Below are 26,924 nucleotides of genomic sequence, written 5' to 3' on the forward strand. Positions count from 1 at the left end.
TTAGTGCCCGTGGCTACACTTTTAACTGGGAGAAAGTGAGGAGTCGAAAGAGGTGGTTGAGGGTGAGGACAAGTTCTGCGAGGCGGAGGAGAGTGTTAGTAGAGAGAAATTGGTTGGGTCTTTTATCAAGGAAGAAATGGGGGGCCTTGATACCTTCCTAGTAGGGGGTGGAGGTGGGGGGGGGGGAATGGAGGTGGGGGGATGGAGGTGGACGGGGGGGACTAGAGTTACATGGTAAAGATGAATGAATGAGGGCCTGGAAACTGAAAGTTATTAAAGAGTTGAATGGCAATATGAGGTATTGTGGATGGGAAGGGATTGTATTAAGGGGGGTAGAATGGAGCCTAGGTAGGTGGAGATGAGTTCAGTGGGGCAGTGCACGAGGATCTACTTTGGTTACCAAGCTGGTGCAGCTTAGGTTTTTAAAGTTCAGCTCTTTTCACAATTATTTCTTGACCTCAACACTCCGTATCTCAATAACCAACTCCAGACTTTCAGATATCTATTCCCAGCCTCCTACAAATCACAAAGGTCCATTTGAATTAAATGTTCATGAATCACAACAATAACTTCATCTGTCAGAAGCCAACGGTAATTCTCTCAACCCTCTTTGCTCCAGATTCACAATCTCCTTTAAGACTTCCCTTTAATCTTTCTTGTATTGGTGGACTAATTCAAAAATATCCTTTATTCACAATGGTTAAAGGAAATACAACTTTGTAAGTAGAAGGACCAAGGAAATTGAAGAACGTGGGGACGTTGCACTAAGTGGAAGGAGCTGAGTTAAACGCAAGTTGTTCTGGTTCTGGTTGATTCCTCACAAGTGGTTATTCTTGCGCAGGTCGGAGTGAGTGTTGGAGTCAAGTTACCTGAACACTTTCACCTGTGGTCCTCAACGTTTGTGTGGGATGGAACTGCAGATGCTGGGTTAAACCGTGGACACAAAAAGCTGCAGTAACTCAGCGGGTCTGAGTGGACAGCACCTCTGGAGAATCTACTTCAGCTTGTTGTGTCTTTCTTCGGTGTAAACCAGCATCTGCATAGAAACATAGAAAATAGGTGCAGGAGTAGGCCATTCGGCCCTTCGAGCCTGCACCGCCATTCAATATGATCATGGCTGATCATCCAACTCAGTATCCTGTACCTGCCTTCTCTCCATACCCCCTGATCCCTTTAGCCACAAGGGCCACATCTAACTCCCTCTTAAATATAGCCAATGAACTGGCCTCAACTACCTTCTGTGGCAGAGAATTCCACAGATTCACCACTCTGTGTGTGAAAAAAAACGTTCTCATCTCGGTCCTAAAAGACTTCCCCCTTATCCTTAAACTGTGTGGCCCCTTGTTCTGGACTTCCCCAACATCGGGAACAATCTTCCTGCATCTAGCCTGTCCAACCCCTTAAGAATGTTGTAAGTTTCTATAAGATCCCCCCTCAATCTTCTAAATTCCAGCGAGTACAAGCCGAGTCTATCCAGTCTTTCTTCATGTGAAAGTCCTGCCATCCCAGGGATCAATCTGGTGAACCTTCTCTGTACTCCCTCTATGGCAAGAATGTCTTTCCTCAGATTAGGAGACCAAAACTAATCTGCAGTTCCTTCGGACGCCTGTTCTTTCTCCCAGAGTTGTTGCTCCATCAGTCTGAAGAAGGCTCTCACTCTCAACCCATTCCTTCTCTGCAGAGATGCTGCTCCAGCTGTTTGTTTAAGAAAATAACTGCAGATGCTGGTACAAATCGAAGGTATTTATTCACAAAATGCTGGAGTAACTCAGCAGGTCAGGCAGCATCTCAGGAGAGAAGGAATGGGTGACGTTTCGGGTCGAGACCCTTCTTCAGATCCTTCTCCAGCTGTTTGTTTGTTTGTTTGTTTGTGCGTGTCTTCCAGTCACCTCCAGCTCGCTGCGTCTCTGCTCCTCTCCATTGGTGATGTTTGCCATCAATCAGTGGCGATCCCGCCTTGCCCCGGGGCGGTGGGAGTTGCGGAAATCGCGGGGCCAGTGGCTGTGGGTCGTGTGTCCTGTGTCGTGTGTCGTTGTCGTGTGTCCTGTGTCGGGGGCTGGGTGTCGTGTGACAGGCCGGCCGGCCGGTGTGCAGCCTGCTGTGGGCTGTGAGAGCCCCATGCCATGAGTGGGAGGGTGCACCAGGTGGGGGCCGGGGTCGGGGCCGGGGTCGGGGCCGGGCGGCGCTGCGGGCGGCTCGATCTGTACCTGTACCTGCGGATGGCGGCGGGAGCGGCGACACACCTAAGCGCCGTGGCCATCACCGTGTACGTGGGAGTGCTCAGCCGCCTGGGAACCAGTGAGTGGCTGCAGTAAGTGGGGCCAAGTAGTCAGGGGGAGGACAGCAGCAAGAGTAGGCCGCTCGGCCCATCCAAGCACGGCTGGTATATCTCTCCCTCCTAACCCCATTCTTCACCCTGCCTTCTCCCCATAACCCCATCGTACTAAAAGTGGCGATAGTTAGGGAACTCGGCAACGTTGGAGTGGGGAAGGAAATACAACCCAGCCCAGCGGTATGAATATTGAAGACAGAGGTGCAGGAAGGAACTGCAGTGAATATTGACTTCCCTAACTTCTAGTAAGCCTTGCTTTCCCTCGTTCTGTCTCGTCCCTCCCTCACCCCGGTTCTCCGACCACTTTCACTGCCCTGATTACATTTTTCTGACCTTAGCAACCTTCCCTGCAGCTAACAACCAACCATTCTACATTTCCTTATCACCGTCTGCTTTGATCTGTGTTTTCACACCTTGCCCTTCCTTATCTCCAGTCTCCCTCTCCCCTGACCCTCCGTCTGAAGAAGGGTCTCGACCCGAAATGTCACCCATTCCTTCTCTCCAGAGATGCTGCCTGTCCCGCTGAGTTACTCCAGCATTTGGTGTCTGTCTACAGTTTAAACCAGCATCTGCAGTTTCAGGTGGGAATGAGTGGTGTAAAAGGGGATTATTATTGTCACACGTACTGAGGTACAGTGAAAAGCAATGTTTTGCAAGCTACACAATCAAATCAGATAATACAATCTATACAAGAATAGTAGAGAAATGGAAAAAACTAAGGCGTGCAGAAAATAACATTTGTAGTGCCCGCATTACAGATCAGAAGGTGGGCTGGATATCCTGTCAGAAATTACTGAGCTGCAGACAGCCTGAAGCCGTTCCACCCCCTGCAAGCATGTTAGAGTGAGTGCAGTTCCATCGATTCTCCCGAAACTTGATGCTGTCCAAACAAAAGGCAGCTAACTTGATGTCGCATCACCACACCTAGCAGTTATTCTATTCACTGTTGACACACAGTGGCTGCAGAGCATACCTGCTTCAAAATGCACCGCAGTTACTCCGTTTCGGGTCGAGACCCTTCTTCAAACTAATGGAGTAACTCAGCGGGTCAGACAGCAACTCTGGGAGAAATACCCATGTACCTCTTGCAAGAGGGGGTGAATATCTAGAATCGTCAGGTTAGGTCACTGGAGGTAATTACAAAGGTGGTGCAGTGGTGGTGTTGCTGCCTTACAGCGCCAGGGACCCGGGTTCAATCCTGACTACGGGTGCTGTCTGTACGGAGTTAGTACATTCTCACCGTGACCTGCATGGGTTTTCTCCAGGATCTCCAGTTTCCTCCCACACTCCAAAGACGTACAGGTTTGTAGGTTAATTGGCTTGGTCAAATTGTACATTGTCCCTAGTGTGTGTAGGATAGTGCTAGTGTACGGGGATCGCTGGTCGGCACAGACACGGTGGGCCGAAGGGCCTGTTTCCACGCTGTATTTCTAAACTGAACTCGGGTAGATAAATGTTTGAAAGATTAGGTAATTAAGAGCAATGGGCAACTAGAAAAGACGACAAGCTGCGGTCTGGGCAGATGAGCCATATTATATTGAATGCCAGGGAAATCCTGAGGCTGACGAAGCCTCCTATTTTCTAGTCGTCTTCTGACTTCTAACAACAAGGCAAAGATGGTATTGCACGTTAACACCATCACCTGCAGCAGGCTTTTTGTTGTACCTTGGTACACGTGACAATAAACGAAACTAGGCTGCACCTCCTCTGACCAGGCCTCGTGCAAATAGGCCATCTGTCTCTCTCAATTTCTCTGGCTCCTCGTCATCTGCTAAATGTCCTTGTGGTTAAACGTGGACCCCCCCTGCTGTAGATGGGTCCCTCACTCACATCTCCTCTGTGTCCCACATTCTGCTCTCACTCACCCTCCCCACCGACAGAACAAGGATAGAACTCCCCTGGTCCTTGCCTTTCACACCACCTGCATCCACATCTAACACATCTTCTGGCAATTAGGGCGGCACGGTAGCGCAGCGGTAGAGTTGCTGCTTTACAGCGAATGCAGCGCCGGAGACTCAGGTTCGATCCTGACTACGGGTGCTGCACTTTAAGGAGTTTGTACGTTCTCCCCGTGACCTGCGTGGGTTTTCTCCGAGATCTTCGGTTTCCTCCCACACTCCAAAGACGTACAGGTATGTAGGTTAATTGGCTGGGTAAAATGTAAAAATTGTCCCTAGTGGGTGTAGGATAGTGTTAATGTACGGGGATCGCTGGGCGGCACGGACTTGGTGGGTCGAAAAGGCCTGTTTCCGGCTGTATATATATGATGATATGATGATGATTTGCAAAGGGCCCCTGCAAGGGAGAGGGCAATTCTTGATCTAGTCTTAGGAAAATGGGAGGGGCAAGTGGATGAAGTATTCATGGATGAGCGTTTAGGGACCAGCAACCACTGTTCTCTGAGGTTTAAGATAGTTGTGGATAGAGACAGGGCGAGCCCACAAAGGTTTAAAAATTCTAAATTGGGTAAGGCCAGCTTTGAGGGTATTAGACAGACACTCGCTCAAGTTGATTGGAGCAGGTTGTTTGAATGAAAAGGAACGTCAGGAAATTTTGGGATGTTTTTAAAAGTGTGCTGGCAAGAGTCCAGGACATGCATGTTCTTGTAAGAGTGAAGGGCAAGGAAGGTGGCCATAGAGTGACACAGTGTGGAAACAGACCCTTCAAGTGTCAAGGCCAATGTGTCCCAGCTACCCTAGTCCCACCTGCCTGCGCTTGGTCCATATCCCTTCAAACCTGTCCTATCTATGTATATGTCTAACCGTTTCTTAAACGTTGGGATAGTCCCTGCCTCAACTACCTCCTCTGGCAGCTTGTTCCATACATCCACCACTCTTTGTGTGAAAAAATTACCGCTCAGATTCCTGTTAAATCTTATCCCTTAAACCTATGTCATCTGGTCATTGATTCACCTAATCTGGGCAAGAGACTCCGTGCATCTACCCAGTCTATTCCTATGATTTTATACACCACTATAAGATCAGAAGTGGCCATAAAGAAGCTTGGATGATGAGAGAAATTGAGGCTCTGGTGAAGAGTAAGAAGGAGGCATCAGGGATCAAGTGTATTCCTGGAGGAGTTTTGGGAACTGAGGAGCACACTAAAAAATATAAATCAGGAGGGCCAAAAGGGGGCAGGAGATGGCTCTGGCAGACAGCAATAAGGATAGTCCGAGGACATTTGATGTACATAAAGGGGAAAAGAGTAACCAGAGCGAGAGTGAATGGGAGCCATGGAAATGTAAGCAGTAAACTTGATGAGTATTTCTCCTCTGTTGTTACTGTGGAGAAAGAAAGACACGAGGAACCTGGGGTGGTCAACAGAAGTGTCTTGATGCAGTCAGTGTGATGGTCGTGGAGGTGCTGAACCTCCTGACACGAATGAAGATAGACCAATCTCCCAGGCAGGATCAGATATATCCGAGGACACTAGGAAACTAGAGAGGAAATTGCAGGAGCCCTGTCTGTGATTTACGAGTCATCATTAAATATGGGTGAGGTGCTGGAAGGTTGGAGGGTGGCAAATGTTGTGCCTCTATTCTAGAAGGGCTGCAGGGAATAGCCTGGGTACTACAGGCCAGGGAGCCTAACAATTGTGGTCAGAAAGTTACTGGAGAGTATTCTGAAGGATGAAATACCTGCATTTAGATGGACAAGGGCTGATTAAGGATGGACAGCATGATTTTGTATGTGGGAGATTGTGTCTCACGAATCTGAGTTATTTGAAGATGTGACTAAAAAGGTTGATGAGGGCAGAGCTGTAGACATTGTCAGATGCTTTGCTGAAATCCATATATGCAATGTTCCACAAGATAGGCTGTTCTGGAAGGTTAGATCGCATGGAATCCAAGGAACGAGAGCTAAATTTGCAGCAGGATCTTGATTGGGTGGGCTGAGGATTGGTTGATGGTTAGGAAATGTGAGGTGTTGCATTTTGTGAAGTCTAACGAGGGCTGGACCTACACAGTGAATGTAGGGTTCTGAAGTAGGGTCTCGACCCGAAACATCACCCATTCCTTCTATCCAGGGATGCCGCCTGTCTCACTGAGTTACTCCAGCATTTTGTGTCTCTCTAAGGTTCTGAGGAGTTTAGTAGAACAGACGGATCTAGGAGTGCAGGTACATGGTTCCTTGAAGGTGATGTCACAGGTGGTGAAAAAAAGGTTGTCACCACATTGGCCTTCATCAGTCAGAGTGTTGAGTAGAGAAGTTGGGATGTCATGTTACAATTGTATAAGATATTGGTGAGGCCACTGTTCAGTTGTGTTCAGTTCTGGGCACCATGTTAGGGTCATAGAGTCATACAGTGTGGAAACAGGCCCTTCGGCCCAACTTGCCCACACCGGCCAACAATGTCACAGCTACACTAGTCCCACTTGCCTGCGCTTGGACCATATCCCTCCAAACCTGTCTTATCCATGTACCTGTCCAACTGTTTCTTAAACGTTGGGATGGTCCCAGCCTCAACTGCTTCCTCTGGCAGCTTGTTCCATACACCCGCCACCCCTTGTGTGAAAAAGGTATCCCTCAGATTCCTATTAAATGTTTTCCCCATCACCTAGAGCCTGTGTCCTCTGGTCCTCGATTCCCCTACTCTGGGCAAGAGACTCTGTGCATCTACCCGATCTATTCCTCTCATGATTTTGTACACCTCTATAAGATCATCCCTCATGCCTCATGTTATAGGAAAGATGTTGTCAAGCTGGAAAGGGTGCAGAGAACATTTACGAGGATGTTGTCGGGACTCATGGGGTATAGGGAGACATTGAGCAGGCGAGCACTTTATTTCTTGGAGCACAGGAGAATGAGGGGTGTACAAAATCATGAGACGAATAGATTGGGTAAATGCACAAGAGTCTTTTGGCCAAAGTAGGGGAATTGAGAATCAGAGGGCAGTGGTTTAAGGTGAGGGGGGAATGATTTAATAGGAACCTGAGGGGGGAACCTTTTTTTACACCAACACTAGTGGGAATATGGAACAAGCTGCATCCCCTTTGATCTCTCGTTTTCACACCTCATCCGTCCATATCTCTATGTCTCCCTATGAGAACATCGACTTCTCCAACTTTAGATAGTTCCTCTGTCCCTCTCTTTGCCCATTCCTTCTCTCCTGAGGTGCTGCCTGACCTTACACTTCATCTACCTGTATGTGATCCATATCCTTCTTTTCCCCACACTTGCATGTGTCGATCCATAAGTCTCTTAAATGCCACTATCATATCTGCCTCCACCACCATCCCTGGCAAAGCATTCCAGGCACCCACCACTCTCTCTGTTTAAAAACAAAATTATCCTGCGCATTTCCATTAAACTTCTCCAGTTAGGGCAAGTTGGGACATAATGTCCCAACACCTGTACTCCAATGTCCTGCTAAATGCGACCTTCACCACCCTGTCTACCAGTGTTGCCAGTTTTGGAGAACCGTGTGCCTGTATCCTTCGGTCTCTATAGTGCGACACTCTCCAGGACCCTGCCCTGTTGTAACTTTCCAAAATGCAACAGCTCGCCCTTGTCCATGTTAAGTTCCACCTGTCATTCCTTGGACCACGTCCCTAGTTCCGCAAGATCCAATTGTAATCTCAGATAACCCTCTTCGCTGTCCACTACGCCATTAGTTTTCGGGACCCTTCTTCAGTTTGAAGAAGAGTCACGACCTGAAATGTCGACTGTCCATTCACTCCACAGATCCTGTCTGACCTGCTGAGTTGCTCCAGCACTTTGTGATCTGTTCAAGATTGTTATTTAGATGACAAATAATTACTGAACCCTACATCACACCACTGCCATCCTCCGGTGCCTTCCACCAAACTCATTTGGTGAGAGGAGGTACTGTCAAGCCTGCTGGGGGTATCAGTGGATTTATAATAGATATAGGCAGCTAGTTTGTATTAAACATTGAGTCAGGCAGCACAGAAACAGGTTCTTTGGCTCAAGATAGACGCATAAAGCTGAAGTAACTCAGCGGGTCAGACACCATCTTTGGAGAAAAGGAATAGGTGATGTTTCGGGTCGAGACCCTTCTTCAGACTGAGAGTCAGGGGAAAGGGAAACGAGAGATATAGACGGCGATGTAGAGAGATATAGAACAAATGAATGAAAGATATATAAAAATGAAATGATGATAAAGGAAACAGGCCATTGCTGGCTGTGGGCTAGATGAAAATGAGTAGAGACAATGGCTCAACTTGTCCATCCAAGATACCCCATCCAAACGAGACTCATTTAGCCATGCCTGACCCACATCCCTCGAAATCTTTGTGCACCTAAACCCTCTAAACCATGTACCTGTCCAAATGTCTTTAAACTGTTTTTATACCTGCCTCGACTGCTGCATCCGCAAGGTCATTCCATTTACTCAAAACACTCGTTGACAAAGAAAAATGGAAAAAGCCGGAAAAGGAAAAGAGGTATCAGTTCGTGGCAAATGTGATAAAATTGGCAGGTTTTGCATGAGGGCAAGCAGTGGTACCAATGCAGTCTTTGATGTTGGGGAGGGGTATCAGGGAAGGCTGGGAACAAGGACAGTCCCATGCAGTCAACAAAGATGGGCACCGCAGTTGTAGAGCAGGTCAGAGCAGGAGTGGCTACATGGGGAGGCAGGTTTGTTGATTGGTTGCCGCAAGTCAGTACAGGCGCTGGGAGCTTTAAACGGCAGTCTGTGGACAGGTCTGAGCAGTTGAAATGCAGGTTGGATCGAGAGCTGCACCTTGATGGTTGCAGCATCCAAATGGGTTAATTGAGTAGCAAATAAAAACAAGGTAAGGTGTTTCCGAGCGGCTTTGTTGGCAGAGAGCCTGTGTGGAGGTATCACAAAATGCTGGAGTAACTCAGCGGGTCAGGCAGCATCTCAGGAGAGAAGGAATGGGTGACGTTTCGGGTCGAGACCGTTCAGACCAGCCTGTGTGGAGGTCAAGTGCGACTCTTTGCCTCAAGTCTTCGGCGAGGAGGCGATCAGAGGCGGATAGGATAAGGTTCAGTCTGCTCTTGTGTGTGAGTCTCGTAATGTTATTGATTTAACTGCAGTGGTGATGGCAGGTAAGCTGGTACAATGCTCCTCCTGTAGGATGTGGGAAGTCAGGGAAACTGCTGGTGCCCCTGATGACCACACCTGTGGGAAGTGTGTCCAGATGCAGCTCCTTAAAGACCACATTAAGGAACTGGAGCAGCAGCTGGATGACTTCAGGACCATCCAGGAAAATGAGAGCTTCTTGGACTGGAGGCCTGTGACTAGTGGTGTGCCTCAGGGTTCGGTGCTGGGCCCATTGCTGTTTGTCATCTACGTCATTGATTTGGATGAGAACCTACAAAGCATGACCAGCAAGGTTGTAGAAGACACAAAAATGGGTGGTATTGTAAATAGTAAAGATGGTTGTCAAAAATTCCAGTGGGATCTTGGCCAGGTGACCTGAGGAATGGTTGATGGAGTTTAATACAGAGGAATGCGAGGTGTTGCATTTTGTGAATTCTAACATGGGCAGGACCTACAGTGAATGGTAGGGCTCTGGGGAGTGTTGTAGAGTGGAGGGATCTAGGAGTGCAGGTACATAGTTCCTTGAAAGTGGTGCCGCAGGTGGATAAGGTGATCAAAAAAAGGCTTTTGGCACACTGGCCTTCATCAGTCAGAGTATTGAATATAGATTTGGGAAGTCATGTTCCAATTGTATAAGACATTGGTGAGGCCACATTTAGAGTATTGTGTCCAGTTTTGGTCACAATGTTGTAGGAAAGATGTTGCCTGGCTGGGAAAGGTGCAGAGAGGATTTACAAGGATGTTGCCAGGACTCATGGCCCATCGGGGGAGGTTGAGCAGACCTTGGAATGCAGGAGGATGAGGGGGTGATTCTATGGAGATGTAAAAAAACATGAAGGGGATAGAATGAATAAACCCACAGTCTTTTGTTCAGAGTAGGGGAATCGCAAACCAGAGAACAGGTTCAAGGGGGCGGGGGAAGATGTAATAGGAATCTGAGGGGTAACCTTTTTACACAAGGGATGGTGACCGTATAGAATGAGCTGCTGGAGGAGGTAGTCGAGGCAGATGCTATTATAACATTTAAGAGACATTTGGAAGGTACATAGAAAGGATAGGTTTAAAGGTATATGGGCCAAAAGCAGGATGATGGGACAAGTGCAGATGGGGCATTTTGGTCAGCGTGGGCAAGTTGGGCCAAAGGGCCCGTTTCCATTCTGTATGATGTAGACTCTATGGTTCTATAAGCTAGTTACATGTGAGTGATCTGTGATCTGCAATATAAAAAGATTACCTGTCAGCCTGGGCTGTATTTGGTGCTGGGGTCCAGAAGTGAAAGGTCTGCATCTTTTCTCACTGGCGATGGCAATGCCAAATGCCTCTATAATCCAGGGTGCTTGAAGCAATGCCTTAGATGGGGCAACATCAAATATATATTACTCTAGCCGTGCTCATTGCTTTCCTCAAAATGTTCATCTGCTGTAAATGTGGTCTTTTCCAGGTCGTTTCTCCTGGCACCCAGCCTGCATGTCAGTAGCAGTAAGTGCACATTTTATACATAAACAAATGATTTGACTTAAGTAGTTCCTTCTGATTCAAGATGATCATCTGGATTTTCTGAAATTCTGTCACTTCTATTGACAGAACTCTGACTTGTTAATTTGGAATCTTATACTTTTGAACATCTAAGGATGTCTTGTCAAGCTGTTCCTAATAGTGCAACATTAAATTTTGGGGCGGCACGGTGGCGCAGCGGTAGAGTTGCTGCCTTACAGCGAATGCAGCGCCGGAGACTCGGGTTCGATCTTGACTACGGGTGTTGTACTGCACGGAGTTTGTACGTTCTCCCCGTGACCTGCGTGGGTTTTCTTCGAGATCTTCAGTTTCCTCCCACACTCCAAAGACATGCAGGTTTGTAGGTTAATTGGCTGGGCAAAATGTAAAAATTGTCCCTAGTAGGTGTAGGATGGTGTTAATGTGCGGGGATCGCTGGGCGGCGCGGCCCCGGTGGGCCGAAGGGCCTGTTTCTGCGCTGTACCTCTAAATCTAAAAAGAAAATCTAAATTTTGTAAGTCGATAGAACCTTTTGTTTTAACTTTGTATTTCTTAACTTGCCTTTCCCTTTCCATGTTATCAGGCTTCTCAACTTGTCCAAACCAACGTTTATCTGGTGCTCTATAAAAATGTTGAGTTTCGGTCCTAGGATTTGTGTGCATTAATTGTAAACTTCATTCTTCGAAGCTGGGATTTGTAGGCATAATCTGCATAACTACTGCTCACAAAGCAAATCTGCTACCCCTGGTAGCTGCCTAATGAATCTCACCGCACTTACTTTATGGCAAACATATCCTTTTCCATGTAAAGATTCCAAATTTACGCAATGCTACGGTGTGGTCTTGCGTCTCTCTCTCACCCCCAACCTCTCAGCAGTCAGGGATGGGTTGCCTCTTAACTGGAGGGGAACCAATATCCTGGCAGGCAGGTATGCTGGGGCTACACGGGTGGGTTTAAACTAGATTGGCAGAGGGGTGGGATCCTAAGCAGGACCAGGGCAGGTGAGAGGCTGGAAGTTGGTACGGAGGGTGATATCGATCATGAATTGTTGGGATCGAAGCACCAATCCCTCTGACACCCAACTAGTCTCGGTCTGCTGACCTGACATAGATCCATTTGTCTGTGGCAGAATCGTGGGGATTGCTGAAGGAGGGTCTCGACCCGAAACGTCACCCATTCCTTCTCTCCAGAGATGCTGTCTGACCCGCTGAGTTACTCCAGCTTTTTGTGTCTATCTTCAGTTTAAACCAGCGTCTGCAGTTCCTTCCTACACACTTGCTATTTGAATGTTTGTTCTGCTTAATGGTATGCATCTGAAGTTGATGCACACAAATCTTAGGACTCCAGCACATTGACATGCATCATAGAAAGCACTTTATCGGGATGCATCACATCATGGTTTGGGAACAGCTCCATCCCAGACCACAAGAAATTACAGAGAAATGTTGACACAGCCCAGACCATCACACAAACCAACCTCCCTTCCATTGACTCCATTTATACCTCACGCTGCCTCGGCAAGGCCAGCAGCCTAATCAAGGCAAGTCGCACCCTGGCCACTCCCTCTTCCCCCTCTCCCACCAAGCAAACGGTATAGAAGCGTGAAAACGCACACCTCCAGATTCAGTTTCTCCCAGCTGTTATCAGGCAACTGAACCATCCTACCACAACTAGAAGCAGTGCTGAACTTAATTAATCCATGCCATCTCTGAGACTATTCCCAATTCACCACCTATATCTCTGTAATTTACTATAAAATACAGCAGGGTTTTATATAAAAATTAAAAATAAATTATTGAATTCAAAATCAAGTTTGTTAATGAAATAATGCCAACTGCAAAGTTATGAAGCACGTGTTGGCTATGTTAGATTGAAAGGATTCATTAACATTTTCGACAGAAAATATGTAATGGCCATCATTTAAAGAATTAAGACATACTCTGCAGCAAACATGCATCCCCTTTAACAATAAAGGACATAAAGTGCTGCCTTCCTAGTAACTCCATGGGTCAGGCTGCATCTCTGGAGGATAAGGATAGGTGATGTTTTGGGTCTGAATCCTTCATGCTGATTATAGTGGTGTGTGTAGTTAGGCAAGTGATAGGTAGACACACGGAACTGCGATACTGGTTTACAAAAAGAGACACAAAATGCTGGAGTAACTTAGCAGGTCCAGTGTTTCTGGAGAATAAGGAAAGGTAGTGTTTCTGGTGGGGACCTTCTTCCGACTGATTATACTGTGGAGGAGAGGTGGGGGCAGGACAAAGTCTGACAAGTGATAGGTGGATACAGGTGAGGAATGAAGACCAGAAATGAATGGACAAAAAGTGTGAAAAAAGCAGATTAAGGATAGAAGATGGACAGAATGTGAAGCCAGAGGAGGGGGGTGGCGGGAAGGAGAAAGGGAGAGGACAGACGGTAGGGTAGGTTAGTTACCTAAAATGGCAGAATTGAATGTTCATAGCGTTGGCTCTTTAGACTTTACTTTAAACTTTAGAGATCCATTAAGGAGGTGGCTCTAGAAATCGTGGACGCATTGGTGATCATAGATTCAGGATCTATCTATTCAGGTTCTATAGATTCAGGATCAGTTCCTGTGGATTGGAGGGTAGCTATTGTTATCCCACTTTTTATTTATTTTTTAATATATTTTTAATTTTTTAAAGCATATGTACAAATAAAAATAAACGACAAACTGGTTATAGAATTCTTACACAGCTTCAATTTTTAAAGAAAAAATAAAGATGAAAAGAGACTGAACAAAAAGACTATAAACTAATAGAGAGAAAGCAAAGAAAAAAGAGAATTACAAACATAAAGATTATGGGGATAGATCCGGGAGATGATGAGTATAGTTGTACATCCAACCCTAAACTCAAGTTTTAACTTTAGTTTTAAATTTTAGTTTTGTGACAAACCCATTTACTTTTTTAAAACTTCAATAAATGGAGACCATATTTAAAAAAATAAATCTGGTTTGTCAATTAAGGCTAACCTTATTTTTTCCAAATGCAAGGTCTCGGTCGTTTCCGTAATCCACATTTTAATTGTGGGGGTTACTGTTTTTTCCCAAAATTTAAGTATTAATTTTTTCACAGTTATTAAACTGTAGTCAAGAAAGCGTCTCTGACTTAGCGTAAAGTTTGTAATCATCATATCATCATATCATATCACATATATACAGCGCGGAAACAGGCTTTTTCGGCCCACCAAGTCCGCGCCGCCCAGCGATCCCCGCACACTAACACTATTAACACTATCCTACACACACTAGGGACAATTTTTACATTTACCCAGCCAATTAACCTACATACCTGTACGTCTTTGGAGTGTGGGAGGAAACCGAAGATCTCGGAGAAAACCCACGCAGGTCACGGGGAGAACGTACAAACTCCTTACAGTGCAGCACCCGTAGTCAGGATCGAACGTGAGTCTCCGGCGCTGCATTCGCTGTAAAACAGCAACTCTACCGCTGCGCTACCGTGCCGCCGTAATGTGTTCTGATAATCCTAAAATGATTAATTTTGGATCTAAATCCAGTTGGTTATCGATAACTTTGGAAATGATTTTTAAAATATCGATCCAAAAATTTTGCATATTTGTACAAGTCACAAAAGTGTGAGTTAAATTGGCTTCTTGAAATTGACATTTATCACAAATAGGGGAGATACTTGGGGAGATCCTGTTTAATTTTGTCTTCGAATAATGTAGTCTGTGTAATATTTTAAATTGTATTAATGAGTGTCTAGTGTTTAACGAGCATTGATGTATGTGTTGTAAACTTTCGTCCCATATGTCTTGCGTTATGGGTTGAGCCAATTCGTCCTCCCATGCTCGTCTATATGATTCTGATGACGGAATGTCGGTATCTAAAAGAGTATTATAAATATAAGATATTAATTTATTTGTATTGTAGTGACGATTCAAGCATTCATCAAGAATTCCTGGGCCTCTAAATCTATATTCTTGCGTATGGGATTTTACAAAATCTCTGAGTTGTAAATATCTAAAAAAATTATTAGCATGTAATCCATACTTCTGTTGTAATTCCTGAAAAGAGAGAAAAGTTCCCTTATGATAGAGGTCTCCCACCATTTTAATTCCATAACTTTTCCATTGAATGAATCCTCTATCTGAGACAGACGGTTTGAAAGAAGGGTTATTTGCAATGGGAAGATAGAAAGATAAATTACTCAATTTTAAGGTGAGTTTTAATTGTTTCCAAATACGGATAACATAGAATAAATAAAAGACATTTATGCAAGTCTAAAACTAATGGAGGATTCGCTTTACCAAACTTCCTATTTTATTACTGGGCGGTTAATATTAAAAATATAACCTTCTGGCTGGACGACATTGATCGGCAACCAGATTGGTTAAAGTTGGAGAAGGAGGATTGCTTACCATTTGACATTGGTGCGATCTTATTCGCCCCAATAATTTTGAATAAAAAAAAATATGGAGGACTTAATGACCTCTTCAATGTCATTCGTAGTTATTTCTGCGCCCAGTAAATTTCTCTCATTGTCATTTAAACCAGAGAGGTTACATTTCTGCAGAAGGTTTTGCATATTCGCAGGGCTATCTATTATGTTTGATGAGTATAATGTCTGATAAAATTGCAAAAATCTCGATATTCCCACTTTTTAAGAAAGGAGGGAGAGAGAAAACAGGAAATGATAGACCAGTTAGTCTGACATCGGTGGTGGGGAAGATGCTGGAGTCAATTATAAAAGACGAAATTGCGGAGCATTTGGATAGCAGTAACAGGATCGTTCTGAGTCAGCATGGATTTATGAAGGGGAAATCATGCTTGACTAATCTTTTGGAATTTTTTGAGGATGTAACTAGGAAAATGGACAGGGGAGAGCTGGTGGATGTGGTGTACCTTGACTTTCAGAAAGCCTTCGACAAGGTCCCACATAGGAGATTAGTGGGCAAAATTAGAGCACATGGTATTGGGGGTAGGGTACTGACATGGATAGAAAATTGGTTGGCAGACAGAAAGCAAAGAACGGGGATAAATGGGTCCCTTTCAGAATGGCAGGCAGTGACTAGTGGGGTACCGCAAGGCTCGGTGCTGGGACCGCAGCTATTTACAATATACATTAATGACTTGGATGAAGGGATTAAAAGTAACATTAGCAAATTTGCAGATGACACAAAGCTGGGTGGCAGTGTGAACTGTGAGGAAGATGCTATGAGGTTGCAGGGTGAATTGGACAGGTTGTGTGAGTGGGCGGATGCATGGCAGATGCAGTTTAATGTGGATAAGTGTGAGGTTATCCACTTTGGTGGTAAGAATAGGAAGGCAGATTATTATCTGAATCGTGTCAAGTTAGGAAAAGGGGACATACAACAAAATCTGGGTGCCCTAGTGCATCAGTCACTGAAAGGAAGCATGCAGATACAGCAGGCAGTGAAGAAAGCCAATGGAATGTTGGCCTTCATAACAAGAGGAGTTGAGTATAGGAGCAAAGAGGTCCTTCTGCAGTTGTACAGGGCCCTAGTGAGACCGCACCTGGAGTCCTGTGTGCAGTTTTGTTCTCCAAATTTGAGGAAGAATATTCTTGCTATTGAGGGCGTGCAGCATAGGTTTACTAGGTTAATTCCCGGAATGGCGGGACTGTCGTATGTTGAAAGACTGGAGTGACTAGGCTTGTATACACTGGAATTTAGAAGGATGAGAGGGGATCTTATTGAAACATATAAGATTATTAAGGGGTTGGACACGTTAGAGGCAGGAAACATGTTCCCAATGTTGGGGGAGTCCAGAACCAGGGGCCACAGTTTAAGAATAAGGGGTAGGCCATTTAGAACAGAGACGAGGAAAAACTTTTTCAGTCAGAGAGTTGTAAATCTGTGGAATTCTCTGCCTCAGGTGGCAGTGGAGGCCAATTCTCTGAATGCTTTCAAGAGAGAGCTAGATAGAGCTCTTAAGGATAGCGGAGTCAGGGGGTATGGGGAGAAGGCAGGAACGGCGTACTGATTGAGAATGATCAGCCATGATCACTTTGAATGGTGGTGCTGGCTCGAAGGGCCGAATGGCCTACTCCTGCACCTATTGATCCTCCAGTTTGCTTGTGACCTCACTCTGGCAATGGAGGAGGCCGAAGACAGAAAGTTCATTATGGGAATAGGAAGGGGAGTTAAAATAGTTCACAACTGAGATGCAGCAGGCATTGGCAACTGAGTGCAAGCATTCATTATAATGGTCGCCTAATCTATTGCTTTTGTCGCCAATGTAAAGAAGGCCCGATCAGGCCATATGCAGTCGTAATGTGATAGGTGGATACAGGTGTGGGGGTTGGACAAGGGTCAGAGATGAAGAGAGGACAAAAAGCTGTGAAGCAAGGAGAGGATTCGTGAAATGTGATGCTAGATGAAAGGATACAGATGGAGGAGGATAGAAAGGCAAAGAAATGGGTGCATATCCAGGTGTGACACTGGGAAGAGAGGAGGTTTGTTGGTTAATTGTCTGAAATCAGAGAATTGAGTGTTCATACCACTGGGTTGTAAGCTACCGAGCTGCCTCCCTTTTAACTGTCCTGAACATAAACTCTTTTTTTGCATTTGTAATGGATATGTGCTTTGTAATCTTCAACTGCCACTGTTTGATGGAAACTTGAATCTATGTGTGCACAAGCAACACGCATCTCAGCAGTTTCCACTTCAAGTATAAACATAAAACATGATTGTATAGACTGCATTTGCTTGGGAAGATCCTCACAATTTGAGAAGATTTACTTGGTTAACTTTTTTACTAATATATATTATTGACTGTATGTGCAACACGATAAGAAAACAAAAAAAATAAGTGGTGATAAGCACAATGTGATATCAGCAATTGCTACACTAGGTAATAGGCTGTGTATGTTAGTTTTTAATTAACAAAGAAAATCACGATTGAGTCGATTAACTCAAGTTTGGATGAGAATAAAACTACAGATAATTTTCCGTAGGAAGGAACTGCAGATGCTGGTTTAAACTAAAGATAGACACAAAAAGCTGGAGGAACTCAGTGGGTCAGACAGCACCTCTAGTCTGACCCATTGAGTTACTCCAGCTTTTTGTGACTCCCTACAGTTAATTTTTTGTGTCTGCACACTAATTGTGTGAATTATATTTTGGCGAGATTGTCACACGCAATATTAATGGAGATTTGCCGGTTTTGTTGTTCCTGGACAGTGTTGATCTGCCTAAGTTACAAACAAAATCAGAATACAGCGTGCTACCATTGGGATAGAGTGGAAAATACAATGAACGCCACCGAAGAACAAAAGAACGGAATTGAAATGGAATAAAGTGTCATTTGATGATGATGATACTTTATTGCCACTTACTTAGGCACAGTGAAAATCTTTGTTTTTTTTACAATACAGTAAAATCATAATAGATAGGTGCACTTATAGAGAAGTACAAAAGTGCAACGATTGTAACGTATGTACAAGCACACGTACAAATGAATTTGTAGCTGGGCAGCTTGCAGCCCAGCAGTATGAACATTGACTTCTCTAACTTTAGATAGTTCCTCTGTCCCTCTCTTCCCCTCCCCCTTCCCAGTTCCTGTCTCCACCTATATCCTTCCTTTGACCCGCTCCCCCGACATCAGTCTGAAGAAGGGTCTCGACCCGAAATGTCACCCATTCCTTCTCTCCTAGATGCTGCCTGACCCGCTGAGCTACTCCAGCATCTGCAGTTATTTTCCTACACACGTACAAATGAATTGTAGCATTCAGTTGTATGGTTTATCAGATGTCTTTATGAAATGGAAAGGTGAATTGGTGAAACGGTGTGGTTTTTAACTGAACAGCAGGTCGAATCCAAGTTGTTTTGGTGAAAATAAATCTCAGCTTCTCCTTGTGACTCTTTAGAGTTGTTATTGGCAATTGTAAAACAGGCAAAATGGCACAGCTGGTGGAGCAGCTGCCTCACAGCACCAGAGATCCTGGCTCGACCTGACCAAACTGACCTGACGAACTGATGGTGTGGAGTTTGCTTGCTCTCCCTCTGACCACATGAGTTTCCTCCCACATCCCAAAGACATGCGTTTTTGCAGGTTAACTGGTCTCTATAAATCACAATCAATCACAATCATACTTTATTAGCCAAGTATCTTTTGCAACATACGAGGAACTTAATTTGCCACACAGTCATAACAATAAAAAGCACCAGGACACACAAAATACATTTTAACATGAACATCCACCACAGTGACTCCTCCACATTTCTCACTGTGATGGGAGGTGAAAAAAAGTTCACTCTCTCCCTTCTTTGTCCTCCGGCGGTCGTGGGGCTCTAACCTCCCGTTGACGGGACGATCTTGACTCCCACAGCCGGCGGCGGGCCTTCCTCGTCGGGGCGATCCAGCTCCTGCATCACGGGGAGGAGGGGTCTCAGCTTCCCTGCGCCGGCAATCTACCCCGGGTCGGGGCTTGTCGAACCTCGTGTAGCTTGGAGCTCCTGACCGGTCTCAACCCGAGACTGTGAGCTCCGCGATGTTAAGCCTGCAGGCCGTGTTGCAGCGTCGATCCTAGGCAAGGGATCGCATGCTCAGATGTTAATTCCACTCCCCGTGGGGGCTCAGAGTCATTCCTGGGCAAGACCTCCAGCTCCACGGTGTTAGGCCGTAGAGTGACCGGAGATACGACCCGCAAAACAATCGCATCTCCGGCAAGGTACGAGATTGAAAAAAAGGTTTCCCCCGACCCCCTCCTCCACCCCCCACATAAAACAATTTACATTTACACACACTTTTAAACTTACCAAAAATAACAAAAAGAGTTTGAAAAGACAGACAGACAGACTGCAGACGAGGCAGCCATCATGCAGCGCCCCCTGGTGATGTTGCCCCTCGTTTATATGGAGTAGATGAGAAAGTGGGATAACGTAGACACAAAATACTGGAGTACCTCAGCAGGTCAGGCAGCATCTCTGACGAAAGTGGATAGAAGACATTTCAGGTTGGGACCCTTCATCAGACTGGTTGTAGGGTTGGGAGGGGGGGGGGGGAGAGAAACTGGAGGCAATAATAGACTAGGACAAATTGGGGCCGGCAACAGATGGCCTGAGGCAGGGCGGTTCCCTAATAGACCAATTTAAATGCAATATTTTATTACAGTTAATTTAATCAATTTTATTTAATTTCAATCAATTTAAATTTAATTTAATATTGGCCTATTGGGGATTCACCCTGCCCGAGGTCATCTGTGGTCGACATCCAGTGGCCTGTCCTCCATGGATGGTCCAGTCCACTTTCAAGTTCAGATGTGTATTCTTATTAATGTCTATCTGTGCTGAGTTCTGTCTTGTGACAAGTACAACAGGCACTTTGCTTACAGCATAGTCTCACGGGCAGATATAATACATATTGCCCAGGACACTGGTGCAAACTCCTCTGCTTTGTATTAATGCCATAGGACCATAGGGTAGCACGGCAGTAGAGTTGCTGCCTTACAGCGCTTGCAGCGCCGGAGACCCGAGTTCGATCCCGACTACGGGCGCCGTCTGTACGGAGTTTGTTCGTTCTCCCCGTGACCGCATGGGTTTTCTCCAAGATCTTTGGTTTCCTCCCACACTCCAAAGATGTTCAGTTTGTAGGTTAATTGGCTCGGTATAAGTAAATTGTCCCTAGTATGTGTAGGATAATGTTAATGTGCAGGGTTTGCTGGTCGGTGCGGACTCGGTGTGCCAAAGGGCCTGTTTCCGCACTGTATCTCTAAACTAAAAACTAAAAATCATTCACATGCTCAGGTGGTAGATTGGGTCTCCGAGTGAACTTGATTAAAATACTGCTACTGCAGGATGTGGTAATGTAGGAAAAGAAGCAGCGAGCTTGATATACAAGCTCCTAATGCCAATATGATCATTTGTTTTGTGCTGCTGACAGAAGGATAATTCTTTGTCGGATATCCAGCTGGTCAACCCTGTTCTTTGAAATCAAGCTGTAATCATCAGTATCACCAGTGACAACCTTGTATTTGATCTATTTGTTGTATCTAATTGTGCAGGATAACGTGAAGGCCTCTTCACTGAAGTGCCATACATTTGAACAGTGGTCAGAGGCTACGGACCATCCATGGAACACAAGCCAGTGGGTGTCGGCAATTTAATTTAAATTGATTTCAATTTAATTTAAGAAAATATTTAATTTTAATTGGCCTATTAGGACACCATCCTGCCAGAGGTCATCTGTTGCCAGCCCTGATTTGTCCAAGGGTTTTTTTGCCTCCAGTTTCCCCCCACCCTACAATCAGTCTGAAGATGTGTCCCAACCCAAACTGTCATCCATCCATTCTGCCGAGATGCTGCCTGACCTGCTGAGTTACTCCAGCATTTTGTGTCGATATATGTTATTCCACTTGTGAGCTGATGGTGGGATCAACTCTTCAATGTGGGTCTTACTGAACTCTAACCCTGCAAAGGTGGACATTTATTCAGGAAACATACAATGCAGATTTTTCCAATAACCTCTGAAAATCTGTGACACCAGCAGGCATGACTGGGCATGACTGTCAGAGAGGGGGGTTCAGGGTGAAAATTGCAGAAGGTGTGGAATTGGCAGAAGACACCAATGCTGAATGGGAGAGGTGAAAATGACGAGACTGCAATGATTGTCAGACCTGACTAGGGGAAGCAAGGAACTGCAGATGACCCAGAGTTTGCAATTGCAAACAACACAAAGTGCTGGAGTAACTCAGCAGGTCCAGCAGCATCTCTGAACTAGATGGATAGATGAGGTTTGGGTCGGGACTCTACTTCAGTCAAAGAACGTTTGGTATTGACTGAGCCACGATGTTGCATTAATGAGATTTGTATGTGGTTTATTTTTCAGGCCTGCTTTTGTATGACTGAAGCCATTCTGATTTTCTCGATGGACAGCTCCCCATTTTTCTGTTGCTCGGTGAAAGCTAAGGTGCGACTACACTGGATGATGCAAGTCCTTGCCACCATCATTGGCTCGGTTGGCCTTGTTTTCATTGTTTCCAGCAAGAATATCTCGGAGTCTCCCCACCTCACCTCTTGGCACAGTATCCTGGGTATTGGCACTGTGATTGCTGTGAGCGGCCAGTTGTTTTGCGGCCTCTGCCTTCTGTTTCCAAAGTTGATCAATACCTACTCCGTGGCTAGGCTGCGGCTTTACCATGCCACATGCGGGCTGCTGGCTTACCTGATGGCAGTGTCCACAGTAATACTCGGCTTGTGCTCTGACTGGTTCAAAGCCCAGGTTAGCATGGTTTCGTGGTACTTGTGCCTGATCGCTCTGCTGATTCCAGCTCTTGTTATCATGAACCAAGTCAATAGTGGTTACCTGTCCAAGAAGAAAATAGAGATTTAATATTGGATCAACTTCAATGTTGGCTGTGATGTGCACATTTCTTAACTGCCCAGGAAGGATGAGCTTGAAAGTCAAATGAAATTGCAGTGATTGATTGAGCTTGGCAAATGGAATATCTTTGCACAAAACTAGCTGCAAGAAACCTTATAGTGTTCCTATTTCCTTCTCCTCTACCCTATCCACTTTATTTTGTGCTAACAAAGTAATGTTTTCTTTTGACACCTTGTGTGTTGTTTGTTGCCTGGGGGCTCTCCTTGGGATGCGAGGTATATTCTGTAATAGGAATTCAAATTCTTAATGGATGCATATTGTTATCAAATAACAAGCATCAAATAGATGTTAATGTGTAGCTCTGAAATGTATAAATTAAGGCAGCAGGAATGCAGTGCTTCAGGGCAATGAGACATGTCAGTTATCTTCACAGACGATGCCTGTTACAAGATTTGGAGATTTACAAGATTTTCCCCTAACCAGTCTGAAGAAACGTCTCGACCCGAAATGTCACCCATTCCTTCTCTCCAGAGATGCTGCTTGTCCCGCTGAGTTACTCCAGCTTTTTGTGTCTACCTCTGGTGTAAACCAGCATCTACAGTTCCTTCTTACACAATTCCACAGACTTGGCTCCAGCTCTTTAGTGTTGAGCACAGGGCAGAGACAAAGTCATTAGCCAAATAACGTCCCAGTTGGCCATGGATTGAGTTGACTGCCTGTGGAATTATTTTAAAATACCTTACAAATGGTATTTATTTTTTATATTTGTGCATCAATTTAGCAGCGATGATGGAAATACTTCTGTATAATTCCATTCAATATCTGGTACAAGGTTGTATTATGTAAACAGTGATGTATTTAAAATAATTCAAGTTTTTCATTGTTATCAATGTAATTGTCCTATGTTGTATTTTATAAGTATTATGTGACACAAATTGTTAATCTTGTCCCTCTTGTGATGTATTTTTTAATTTTTAAACTCAGCGGCAATAATTTTTGTTCTGTTTTTTGAAACCTTGGTCAATAAGGCATATATTATCTTTCTGCATGGCATTCTGGGATTTCTGTACATAATCATGCCAAACAATTTTTTGATTAGTGTGAATTGTTTTTAAATTTCAAAGACTTTGGAACCTTTAAATCTTTAAAAAATAAAACCCGTCATGGTATTCAAACTTATTCAATTAGTTTAGTTTAGTTTTGAGATACAGCATGGAAACTTCAGGCCCTTCAGCCCACTGAGTCTACACCGACCAACGATCCCCGCACATTAACACGATACTACACACACCAGGGACAATTCTACATTTGTACCAAGCCAATTAACCTACATAATTAACCTACATACCTTTACGTATTTGGAGTGTGGGAGGAAACCGAAGATCTCGGAGAAAACCCACGTGGTCACGGAGAGAACGTGCAAACTCTGCACAGACAGCGCACGTAGTCAAGATCGAACCCGGTCTCTGGCACTGTAAAGCAGTAGCTCTACCGCTGCGCCTACATACCTTTTATTTCAGTAGAATCAAATCTAAGAATATCTAACTGGCCATGGTATTTTTGAGAGTTGATTGACAGCTACACTACCCACCTCCCCATGTTTGGTCCGTATCCCTTCAAACCTGTCCTATCCATGTACTCATCAGTCACCCATTCCATTTTTCCAAAGATGCTGCCTGTCCAGCTGAGTTACTCCAGCATTTTGTGTCAATCTTCAGTTTAAATCAGCATCTGCAGTTCCTTCCTACACTATCCATGTACCTGTCTCAACTGTTTCTTAAAGGTTGGGATAGTCCCTGCCTCTACTACCTCCTCTGACAGCTTGTGTGAAAAAGTTATCCCTCTGATTCCTATTAAATCTTTTCCCCTTCACCTTAAACCTATGTCCTCTGGTCCTCGATTCACTTAATCATGGCAAGAGACTCTGCATCTGCCCGATCTATTCCTCTCATGATTTTATACACGTCTATAAGATCATTCCTCCTACACTCCAAGGAACAGAGTCCTAACCTACTCAACCTCTCCCTGCAGCTCAGACCCTCTAGTCCTGGCAACATCCTTGTAAACCTTGTACCTTTTCCAGCTTGACAACATCTCTCTTATAACATGGTGCCCTGAACTGAATATAATACTCGAAATGCAGCCTCAACATCTTATACAATTGCAACATGACCTCCCAACTTTAATACTATAGTTCAAATTAATGTTGTTTCGTGAACTCTGGGTGAAAACAGTGAAGGACTCAAATCACTTTCTGCCATTATCCTCACACAATTCGGCCCTAAGTGGAAGGGCTGTAGGGTTGAAACTCCAAATGGGAATATCCTCCGTAGAACTATTTGTGTTTCTACGATGTAAACTGAGCAACTTGAGTATGTTTGATACTCTGTGCCCAAAATAAAGTCGCTTTCCATTTTTTTTCCAACAACGATTAATCTTAAGTCTAAAAAGTTCCTGAAAATTGAAACTTTGTTATTGGATGCACCAGAACTTCCTTTTTCTGCCATTCACCCCTTTATTTCTGTTTCCAATGTCAGCAGACTGGTGCAAAAGTGAACATAGTGATAAATTGCAGTGATACCATTGGGGAACCAAAATCAAATTGTAGGCTCAGTAACAATATTCATTGGTTTACACAGGAGTTGATTTGCGCATTTCTGGTGTGTTTAACCAGTTTATTTAAAGAATCGTGCAATTTGACGATCATCTAACCTTCTAAAGAGGCAACTAAATTGGCCGGGATAGAATGGATGTGGAGAGAATGTTTTCAATGGTGGGAGAGTCCAGGACCAGAGGGCACAGCCTCAGAGTAAAAGGACGTACCTTTCAGAAAGGAGAAAGGAGACCGAGTCTGAAGAAAGGTCTCGACCCGAAACGTCACCCATTCCTTCTCTCCTGAGATGCTGCCTGACCTGCTGAGTTACTCCAGCATTTTGTGATACCTTAGTTATAGAAACATAGTAAACATAGAAAAATAGGTGCAGGAGTAGGCCATTCGGCCCTTAGAGCCAGCACTGCCATTGAATATGATCATGGCTGATCATCTAAAAGCAGTACCCCGTTCCTGCTTTTTCCCCATATCCCTTGATTCCTTTAGCCCTAAGAGCTAAATCTAACTCTCTCTTGAAAACAATGTTCTCAGTTGTGTTGTAACACGATAGCTATGAGATTTAGATTTGTTTTGTCTGTTTGGTTTTTGTTGGAAAGGAATAGAGGAAATCACCCATTGCTCCTCAAATAATGCCTCAGGATTACTCTTAAGAATGTGTCAGGTTGGATTTTGTTCTTGGTGCTTTGTTCAATTTAATTAAACTTTTATTGTTTCGCCTTCCATCACAGTGAGGAATGTGGAGGAGTCACTGGTGGATGTTCATGTTAAAATGTATTTTGTGTGTCCTGTTGCTTTTTATTGTTTTGACTGTATGGCAAATCAAATTCCTCGTACGTTGCAAAACATACTTGGCTAATAAAGTATGGTTATGATTGATTATGATTAAAAATTAAGAATTGGGAAATGCTTCCATTGTCCAGAATGATCCTCTCCTCTTCCCCAGCCACATCACCGCCATCGCGTTTCCAACTATTGGACCTCATTGCTTTGTAAATGGTCATTAGGCTTTGAGCTATATCACTTTATTTGGCAAGGGAGTCACACAGAAGTATGAAAAGGAGAATGATTTGAAATACTAATCCGAACCTCAAAATCCTTCTTCCTTGCTGGGATTCCTACTAATTTTATAAAACATTTCTTCCTATAATGAGTCAATCACGGCACGATTCATTCCATTTTAATCTTCCTTTTGAGATTCCAATTATTTTAAATGAAAATTTGCAGTGTTTCATTATAGAAACATAGAAACATAGAAAATAGGTGCAGGAGTAGGAGTAGGCCATTCGGCCCTTCGAGCCTGCACCGCCATTCAATATGATCATGGCTGATCATCCAACTCAGTATCCTGTACCTGCCTTTCTCCATACCCCCTGATCCCTTTAGCCACAAGGGCCACATCTAACTCCCTCTTAAATGTAGCCAATTAACTGGCCTCAACTACCTTCTATGGCAGAGAATTCCACAGATTCACCAATCTCTGTGTGAAAAAAAACTTTCTCATCTCGGTCCAAAAAGACTTCCCCCTTATCCTTAAACTGTAACCCCTTGTTCTGGACTTCCCCAACAGCGGGAACAATCTTCCTGCATCTAGCCTGTCCAACCCCTTAAGAATTTTGTAAGTTTCTATAAGATCCCCTTAGTGTTATACTGCACAAGCTAGTGAGCTAACAGTTTAATCCGTGGCCTGTGATGAACTAGTCAAGCTGATCCTTGACCAGAATGGCAATTTGAATCCACAAATATCAGGTCATTAATTATTGTAATTATTGTCCTTGAGAATGTGCATGTTTTTCATATAGACACAGGCGCAGATGGAGAGCTACTGCCTTACAGCGCCAGAGACCTGGATTCAATCCTGACTACGGGTGCTGTCTGTACGGAGTTTGTACGTTCTCCCCGTGACTTGCGTGGGTTTTCTCCAAGATCTTCGGTTTCCTCCCACACTCCAAAGATGTACAGGTTTGCAGGTTAATTGGCTTGGTATAAGTGTAAATTGTTCCTAGTGTGTGTAGAGTAGTGTTAATGAGCGGGGATCGCTGGTCGGTGTTGACTTTGGGCCGAAGTGCCTGTTTCCGCGCTGTATCTCTAAACTAAACTAAACATAATGCCAAATAAAGACTCAAACAGCT

General features: G+C 44.5%; 1 protein-coding gene across 6 annotated transcripts; it reads left to right on the forward strand.

Moving 5' to 3' along the window:
- Positions 1 to 1,933: 1,933 nt before the first annotated feature.
- On the forward strand, positions 1,934 to 25,872 carry LOC144605379 (putative transmembrane reductase CYB561D1). 6 transcript variants are annotated; one of them, XM_078420536.1, is made up of 3 exons: positions 1,934 to 2,298; positions 10,803 to 10,840; positions 21,690 to 25,872. In XM_078420536.1, the coding sequence occupies exons 1-3, from the start codon at positions 2,124 to 2,126 to the stop codon at positions 22,191 to 22,193; spliced, it is 717 nt and encodes a 238-aa protein (XP_078276662.1). In that variant the 5' UTR covers positions 1,934 to 2,123; the 3' UTR covers positions 22,194 to 25,872. The 6 variants fall into 6 exon arrangements, with proteins under 6 accessions (XP_078276662.1, XP_078276666.1, XP_078276663.1 ...); XM_078420540.1 differs by having other exon boundaries at positions 1,941 to 2,003; XM_078420537.1 differs by having other exon boundaries at positions 2,174 to 2,311; positions 21,690 to 25,871.
- The last annotated feature ends 1,052 nt before the right edge of the window (positions 25,873 to 26,924 follow it).

Source organism: Rhinoraja longicauda, chromosome 24 (assembly GCF_053455715.1).
Source record: "Rhinoraja longicauda isolate Sanriku21f chromosome 24, sRhiLon1.1, whole genome shotgun sequence".
Taxonomy (NCBI): Eukaryota; Metazoa; Chordata; class Chondrichthyes; order Rajiformes; family Arhynchobatidae; genus Rhinoraja; species Rhinoraja longicauda.